Source organism: Bidens hawaiensis, unplaced genomic scaffold (assembly GCF_021521415.1).
Source record: "Bidens hawaiensis isolate Kalapana, Puna unplaced genomic scaffold, B.hawaiensis_p1.1 tig00019438_1, whole genome shotgun sequence".
Lineage (NCBI taxonomy): Eukaryota > Viridiplantae > Streptophyta > Magnoliopsida > Asterales > Asteraceae > Bidens > Bidens hawaiensis.
The window spans coordinates 274,571-284,045 of record NW_027492950.1 but is presented as its reverse complement, the minus strand read 5'-3'; the positions used below and the strand labels follow the sequence as shown (position 1 = coordinate 284,045).

The 9,475-nt window shown below is 35.0% G+C and overlaps 1 protein-coding gene across 1 annotated transcript; it reads right to left on the bottom strand.

Annotated features, from left to right (window-relative positions):
- Positions 1-3,003: 3,003 nt before the first annotated feature.
- On the bottom strand, positions 3,004-5,159 carry LOC143558336 (cytochrome P450 CYP82D47-like). Its single transcript, XM_077047186.1, has 2 exons — positions 4,147-5,159; positions 3,004-3,824 (listed from the first exon to the last, which is right to left on the bottom strand). Exons 1-2 carry the CDS (start codon positions 5,095-5,097, stop codon positions 3,201-3,203), a joined length of 1,575 nt encoding a protein of 524 aa, XP_076903301.1. The 5' UTR covers positions 5,098-5,159; the 3' UTR covers positions 3,004-3,200.
- Positions 5,160-9,475: the final 4,316 nt, after the last annotated feature.

Sequence of the window (9,475 nt, the reverse complement as noted above, 5' to 3'; positions counted from 1 at the left end):
AAACTATTTCGTTTGTTGGTTTCTGAAATACATAAATTGTATAGAAATATGTTTAATTACTTTTTGATGATTAATATAGGCAAACCGAATCATAATAGTGCACTACTAAACAAAGGGGCAAAAGCGACCGAAGTTTGCGACCAACCATATTGGTCGCAAAATCATCTTTAGATCATGAGTTACTAGTCTAATTTTCCTAGATTATAGATATAGAGAATTTGTATACGAATAAATAAATTAAATTTTCTGAACTTGCCTTAAATATCTATTGTGTTAATGATATTTTGAATAAATCTAGATTATAAGGATCTTTAAGACGTTTTAAGATAACGACGAGAATTAATTTTTAAACTCAAAATTCGAAATCTAGAAGGAAAAAAGGATAGTAATCTATGATGATGGGCAGATGGCCATTAAAAGAATAATGATAGCATAAAAAAATGTATACTTCTAAAACGTGATAATTATAAAAATCATCTTTCTTTGCTTTGATCAAAATTGTTACAAAAGTAACCCCGTTTTAGAAGAAACTGTATGTGTGGTGCAAAATGGCGTAGCAAATTACACGACTTTCTAGTATTGAGTCAAAATGATAACATGACAGGTGAAGTGGTGATAAAATTTGGCAACTGAAGTTTGGAACTCTTAACAATGTTGACACATGGTTTCAGAAGTTTTGCCCATGTTAGCTTTTTTTTATTTATTTGATACTATAATATACTATACTGGATGATATGATACGAGATGATATTACATAACATAACATTATATATATAGATAATTATTGAATTTTGGTGTCACAAGATACTCCCTCATTTATAAAATTAGCTTCTTAAGTAAATATTTAGTAACATATAACAATTGTTTTATTGTGGAACCTTCCATCTCTGGTGGAGTGGTTATGCTAATGATGGATAAGTGTCTACCCTCTTTGAGGGGTCAGGTTTGAATCTTGAAGCCCCCAGAGTTTTTTATTACAGTGTATTTACTCCAGAGAGGCTTTTCTTGTGGAGGGTACAACATCTATCTAGTGACAAGTGGCTGGAAATTTTCTCGGGAAACGCCAAGCCAAACTTGAATGACAGCATGGGCCCGGTTAAGACAACATAGTCTGGCCTGAGTGGGGTGGTGGGGGTCCTCAGTGAGGAGTTGCGATCTAACTTAACTGTGAAAATTCGCCTTTCAAAACAAAATTGTTTTCCTGTGGTCAGGTGGTGTGATGGTTGGCTGTGAATCCTTCCCTCACTAGCGTTCATCAAGCCCAAGTTTAATACCCATTCTTGCATTTTAGTTTCATTTAAATTTTGTAGGTTTTTTGAATCTATTAGTTGCCATGATGTCTTCAAACCTAGATCAATTCATTTTATTGTTTTTTCTTAAGAATATATGTTTTGAGTTTAGTTCTTATACCATACGGTCGTCACAAAGCTCGAGTTTTAACAATGGCAAATAAACTAGGGATGAGCAAATTCGATTTGGAACCGTTGGTAGCGAATCGCCACCAAAGTTTTGAGTTTTCGGTACCGATATATCCCAAAGTTTACCTTAAATACCGGTACCGAATTGAACATTTCAGTACCGATACGTAGGGATGAGCTCGGTACCGTCCGGTACCGAAAATACCGATCCGAAAATCACAAATTATTGGTACCGGTATCGGTACCCAAATATTTGGTTCGGTACCAGTAGTGTACCGGGACAGTCCCGATGGTAAAAATTCGGGAAATACCGGTACCTACTTAATTTGCTCATCCCTACCGGTACGGTACTGATCGCATCCTTAAAATAAACGTCATTCTAAGAACGCTAATGTTTCTTATCATAAGCTATTTATGAGACGTTATTAGTTTTTCGTAGGTATGTTACTTTGGCCCCGGCACCCCAATGAACATAACTTATACAAACCGAATTTGTGTCGACCCGATGATGCAACTCACGAGTTTCCTAACCAAGTTGTTTTAAATATGTTTTTTGCTTATCATAAGCTTTACGAGTGCTATCACTATTCTTGGTGTTTACTAATTTAGTTTTTTTGAATTTAGTGTCGATATCGTAAAGAACCTAACTGATACCGCCCAAATTCGTATCGTTTTAATCATAAATTGTGTGTGTACCGATACCGTTTTGGGTGTTTCCTTATATATGTTTTCTTTTGCACTTAGTGCCGATGTCGTAATGAATTTAACCGATATCGACCAAATTCGCGTAGCTTCGCCGCCGCAACGCGACGGGTTTACCTACCTGGTTTATACTTAAAATATATGACCGGTGCCACAAAATCTCTATAGCCCCATGTGACAGCTCCCCCGCATGTCACTTAAACGAATAATGTTTTTAATTTTTTGTATTGAATATATATATTTTCTTTTAAATATGTTAATTTTTTGTATTTTTCGTTGACTAATTTAATTTTTGCACTTCCTTTGACTGTATACGTGTTGACTTACCACCGTAACACGCAGGTTCTACCAACAAAAAGATTTTGTTTCTAAGTTTGTTGTTTTTTTATCATAAATAGTTATACGAGAGTCACTACTATTCTGAACGTTTATTAATTTATATTGTGTTTAATGCTGGTAACGTAACGAACCTAATCATTACGGACCAAATTGGTGTCATGTTGATAACAAGTTAACTTAATGAGTGTTGATACTAATTTGGGCTTTTAAAGGATTTATTTTTTGGATTTACTATCATTGCCATAATAAAACTGCTGGTTTCAAAACCTGGTTAATATTATTACCAACGAGTAATCTGTCGGAAAGGTTATCCAACCGACAGAGGACTGAAATTTTCAACCGATAACAAAAAACTGGCCAAAATCTTAACCGATATCTTCATCATAATTTTAAGTACGTCACAAAATCTGATTGTCACAAATTTGGCCACCAATTAAGAGATGATTATTTCATTGCTAAATCCAAGTAAAAATGTCCAATAAAACAAAATGTTACTGCAATTGTGTAGCCATTTTTCACCTTAAATATTCGGATATGGGATACATGGATGTTTACGGTCAACAAAACTTGGGTGAAATCAGATTCATTAAGGGAAGGAAAGGCGTTTAAAACTATATATGTAGCAAAGTCTTGAACTTGCATTATTACATGAAATCTATAGTTTGAAACTTTGAATACAATACAATTCGATGTGATAAACATCACAAGATAAGACTGACTGGACTATATATATGCACATGTTCATGCATCAATAGCCTGAAAGCGTGGGGAAACTAAAACTTCAAGCGGAGTTACCTTGCCATTTGTCAGTCCAACAGATGCGCTCATATCAACGAGTGCATCATTTGGTGTCGAAATATTAAAGTTTTGTAGCATAGTGGCTAAAACCATATGTAACGTTGAATCAGCCAAACCGGCTCCAGGACAACGCCTTCTCCCGGCCCCAAAAGGGATTAACTCAAAATCCATCCCCTTCAAATCTAAGCTTTTATGGTCTGGGGTTAGGAACCTCTCTGGTCTGAACTCACATGGGTCCGACCATATCTTCTGATCGCGGTGGAGCTTCCACGTGTTGATTAATAGCCATGTGCCTTTTGGAACATGGTAGCCACCTATGGTGCAATCTTTCGTAAAGACTCTTGGAGTGTTTAGAAATGTGGCCGGATATAGTCGGAAAGTTTCTTTTACTATGGCTTGGAGATAGACCAGGTTCTTGATATCAGATTCATTTACTCGCCTATCCTTTCCCACTTGCATATCTAGTTCATCTTGAGCTTTTTTGAGAGCGTAGCGATTGTTTAACAATAATGAGAGCGCCCATGTTAACGTGACAGTGGTTGTATCTGCTCCACCCGCAATAAGAGGCTGGAAACAAGTTAATTTGAATGCATATATGTATAAATAAGCATACAAACTTAAAAAATCTCAATATTAATTTTAGTTTTAGCTATAACTTAAGCCATAAAACATTTGTTTAATGTAAAAGGTAAAAGAGTAAAATAGGTCAACAAAAAAGGTTGATCCAAACACACAAGTTAAACATGTTCAGGAGTTTGAAGTAAATTTTACTCAAACCTTTTTTAACTAAACTCAACCTAGCAAAACTACTAAATAGTTGCTTGCCAAGACAAAATTAGGACAACCGCATTGGGATGGATATTAAGTTTTTTAGTGTAGTAGTATATACCTCACATGTGGCTTTAATGATGGTATACGCATTGTAACCCGCTACATCATCGTCTTCTACTACTTGGATCATCACATCCATGAAGTCTTTTATCTCTGTAGCATCGTTGGAAAATCTTTTTCGGCGATGCTCATCTACCCATTTTCCTATTATGGAATCGAATTCCATTGCAACTCGATTCATTTTCTTTCTGTAACCACCGAAGTCCAACCAACTTAGAAAAGGAAGAGCATTGGCCACCAAAAACAACCCCAAGTACTTGTTCCAGTTCCTTATCGCTTGATGACAACTCAGTGTCTCCGCCTCTTCTTCCTTGTCACCTCCACTGTACCGTTTTCCAGCGACCACTTTTAATGTTGTATTCATGTTCAATTCACCAAACCATTTCTTCATTTCGACTAACACTTTTCCATCCCCGTCTCTCTTCTCCCTCCAAAGCTCATGCATGTTCTTAATCGCACTTTCGAGTTCAAATTCTCGAACATGCCTAAGCTTTTGGAGCCGGCTATTAGAAAGCAACTCTTGGGAGATGATTTTACGTATGCTAGCCCAATAGGGGCCATACGGAGTGAATGAAAGAGAAGCACCGTTATGTCCCAAAATCTTTGCAGCGGTGTACCTTGGTCGGTCAGAAACAATCACATCATGCGTGGTAAAGATGTCCTTAACTATCTCCCGATTACTCACCACCAAGACCTTATGAATGCCGAGCCGGACAGTGAAGATGGGTCCATAGCGGTCAGCCATGGATGACAAGGTTACATGGGGAAGATCAGGACCATTAAAAACTTTGAAATGGCCCATTATAGGCCATGCACCACTTGGTTCAGGTGGAGTAGTAGTGGTTTTGTTACCTTTGTAGAAGAATGATAAGCAGTAAATGACTAATATTATGGAAAGAGTTTCAAGAATGAATGTGTAATTCTCTTGCATCATGTGGAAACGATCCATGACACAACTATTGGTTTGATTGTATTGAAATATTGCAAATTGGTGCTCAGTTGAGAAACTATGACCATATACTTATAGAGTTATAGTCATTGATTTTATTTAACTTTCTAAATATTCAGGGCCTGCTCCGAGAAAGCGAAAAAAAATTTGGGCTAAAGGAGAAATTTTTTTTAGGCCTTAAGTAAAAGAAACATTTTTTTGGGTTCAAACAATTTAATTTCAAATGGACTTACTTGATTATGATTTGAGTTTTGTAGAAAACTTTTGTATAAAAATAAGCTTAAAATTGTCTCAAGTAAGACAATAACCCACAACCTTTTGGTTAGATGTCATACCCCATCACCACTAGACCAAACTAGTGGTTATGTAATTGTGCTGAAACATTGATTATACATATTTCTTTTATAAAGATACATATTAATTTGTTTTGAAAAAAAAAATTTCGGGTGTAGCGGGGTGTCGGGCCTGTGGCCGTCGACTACCCCGCCATGCCTCAAGGACGGCCCTGTACATATTGATAGGCCCCTGTGATTATTATTATTGATATGCGGCGGAATGTTTAAACTAATTAGGTGGGGTACAATTACTATAGTAAATATTTTCTTTATTCAATCGTGTAATATACGGGTTTCTAGCCTAGTAAGAGATTAAAGACAAATCAGATTTTATTAGTTTAAATTATAATCCATTAAATAAATATAATAATGTATATCGGTAATTTGTCCAACGTTTTTCGAACTTTAACTTCCGTAAACAAGAACAATCCCGTATCAGAGCCGGCCAAACAGTAGAACTAGGTAAATCTAGGACTCTATGCCTCCGTTTAAACGTGATATTTGTATATATACATAATCGTATGCATATTAATTAGATATATAACTGATAAATAAACTAATTCTTATGTTGGCCTTGTGGTTAAAGCCCATGGCTTCTTTTTACTTAATGCCATCCACGCAAGTTCGATACCCTCAAGATCAATATTCATTCCTCCTTTTAACTTTGATTGTTTCATAATTCATATAGTACCTTGAACTACTTGTATTATATATTTATAGACTCAATTCAATTTTCAAAAGAAAAGTACTAAATTTTATTATATGTATACGAAACATGTTGTTAGGTAAATTTAAAATATACAAAGTTTGTAGGTATATAGATTACTTTGATTTGTATTATATACATAAATCAAACTCCATATTATATTTTCATATACAAAACAGTGAAACACAACAAATGATAGGTAAATTTTAAAAATAAAAAATTATAAGTTTTATAATTTCATCTAGGGATGAGCAATTGCTATTGGTGTTGATACTGAACAGCATTTAGGTACCGCTAACAAGTTTTTAAGAAAACCAGGATCAGTGTTGGTATTTACCAAATTTTTGCCAACAGTACACGTACCGAGCTCATCACTAATTTCGTCTCTCTAATTCTCGGTAACGGACCCAAACTTTCCATTTGCTTTAGGGCACAAACATGGTTGGGCCGATCCTGCCCGATATCATAGTTAGCTCGGCTCGGGTCTAAAATTTTCACAAAGCCTTTACCTGTTGCCCCCGACAAAAGCGAACAAGGATCTAGATGTATATTGTACGGTATACAATTGCCAGCAACGTGGATCATATTTTGAATTAGTAAAAAACTAGTCTGCCTATAATATGCCAGCAACGTGGATCATATTTTGAATTAGTAAAAAACTAGTCTGCCTATAATATGATAACAGATAATTTGTGTTTGAATATTATGAGGTTATTTAAAAACTACAAGAAATGTCCAAAAAGGAAATCTATGGTGATGCCAATGATAGATTTAGTGTGATTAAAATAATGAGAATAAAAATATTGTACACTTTTACAACGTGACAAAATATTTTTAAAAAAAAATCACATTTCTTTGCTTTGATTAATATAATTTTTACAAAAGTACCACGTCTCAAATTTGGGTGATTGGAATGGAATCGGGACAGGAGATCGGGATAATCGGTCGTGTAGCAAACAACGACGGCTGCTAATGGGATGATCTATGTTTCACCCATAACAAGAGGACGGTTTAATATCCCGCTGCCTTGAAAATAGAGATTGATTCGTTGTTAAAGACAATGACATTGAAAACTCCAATAATCCTTCTAAGCATAAGTTATTTGGATACATGATACCACTTTAAACCCACACATTTCACCAAATCGCCTTAGCAACCGCACCCCCCAATAGAACATGGTCCATATCTTACCTGTTCTTAACCACATAGAACGAACATATGATGGCTTTAGACTTGTCAACTTCTTTTATATGAAGTCTTTGTTCAGGATCATACCCAGTTCCAATATTCATACGATATAATTTAGTTTCCAACGCACCAAATTATTAAATTCAAGCCTTTTGGTTGGTATAGTTTGGTTGGTCCAGGGACGTAATATGACAATCACTATCCAAACAATACTTAAAAAGAAGAAATTATGCCAACAAATCCACAATGCCTTCCATCACAGATTACTGCTTTTTATATATATTATGAGGTCCGAACTTACGAAATTTATTAATCTACGTGTGGATTCTGTCAGTTAATGTATTGAGATATTTGATGTTTAAGACGATAAGCAGGCGTGTGTTAGTTGGTTGATTTCCAACCAGACACGGAACTCAACACGACACAAACCCAAATAATTGTGTCAACTGTCAACATATGCATTCACATACATGTCCTTTTTTACTACACTTTATTTATTTTTCAAAGAGTAAAGTGTAGTTTTTGTCCAAACATATGGTTTTAGTTTAATAGTTTTAAATTTGCGATTTTCGTCTATGTGGTTTCATTTTACTTGCAATTAAATCTGAATTCACTACCCCGTTAAGTTTGGTCGTTAAACTCATCAGCGTGCTTCTCATGTGAGGGGCATTTTTTGTCCTTTTCTCCCCAAATACAACTCAGCCCCTCACGTGAGGGGCATTTTGTCCTTTTCTTCCCAAATACAACTCAGCCCCTCACGTGAGGGGACTTGCGAATTAGGACTGGGGTTTATTTTGGGAGGAGAAGGACAAAACTGCCCCTCACGTGAGGGGCACACTGATGGGTTTAACGACCAGACTTAAAGGTGTTAGTGAATTCGGGTTTAAATGCAAGTAAATCGAAACCAAAGGGACGAAAATGGCAAATTTAAAACTATTAGACTAAAACCACAGATTTAGACAAACCACATGAACGAAAACTGCAGTTTACTCTTTTTCAAATATTACTACTTTAAAATTACAATTTTTTAAAAAAAAAATTACAAATGTATATAAAACAATTTACATGTTAATTATAAAATCTTATGTCAAATTTGTTTATTAAATTTTTAATTCTTAGAATTAAAATTCCAAACAAATTTAATTTAGAAAAAAATCCCAAAAAGACACATGTGAGGAGAGAGAAAAAAAATGACCATCAAATATTTATGTATCCTAAATTGTCCAAATAAATTGACTGGGGCGACACTTTGTTCTTCGTTCTGACGGGATCTCTAGCCCAATTAAAAGATGACATGTTGATAAAATCTGACACGGATTGTCCATATTTTTGAAAATCTTGTGGGTTTCGTCCAAATTATTTCATTATATCTTTTGCTAGAAAGCAATCTTCCCAGACGGATTTTTATGTTTCCTACATGGTCCGTACAAATTCTATTTTTTGGAAAAAAGTGTCTTAAATTGCGTCTGCCAAGACGCATTTGAAATGAATTTGTTCCAGTGAGACCATATTTTCATCTTTTCTTCTTATAAGCTTTTAAAGTTATAAGAAAAGATGAAAAGATTTAAACTTTAAAAACCTATAAGAAGAAAAGATGAAAATATGGTCTCCTTGAAATAAATTCATTTGAAATGTGTCTTGACAAACTCAATTTAAAAGACACTTTTTTCAAAAAAAAATAGAATTTGTACGGATCAGATAGAAAACATAAAAAAAAACCGTCTGGGGAGACTGCTTTCTAGTAAAAGATTTAATGAAAAAATTTGGACGGAACCGACAAGATTTTCAAAAATATGGACGGCCGTGTCAGATTTTATCCACATGTCATCTTTTTATTGAGCTAGAGATCTCGTCAGAACGGACACCAAAGTGTCACCTCAGTTCAAATTTGTTGGGGCATTTTGAGAAACAGAGCCATATTTTTTTTCTCTCTCCAAAAATGGGTCTTTTTGAGAATGTTTCTTTAATTTGTTATATCAAATTTAATTCATAAAATCAAACACATTTTGAAACTAAAATAAAAATAAATGAGTTAAGCTCGCCGGGTTGACCCAAACACAACTCATTCACATAAACATGCTTCCGGAGTTTGTTGTGCATGATTTGTTGCTTTGCATCACAGGGTACTATTTTCCTTTCACAAATAGCA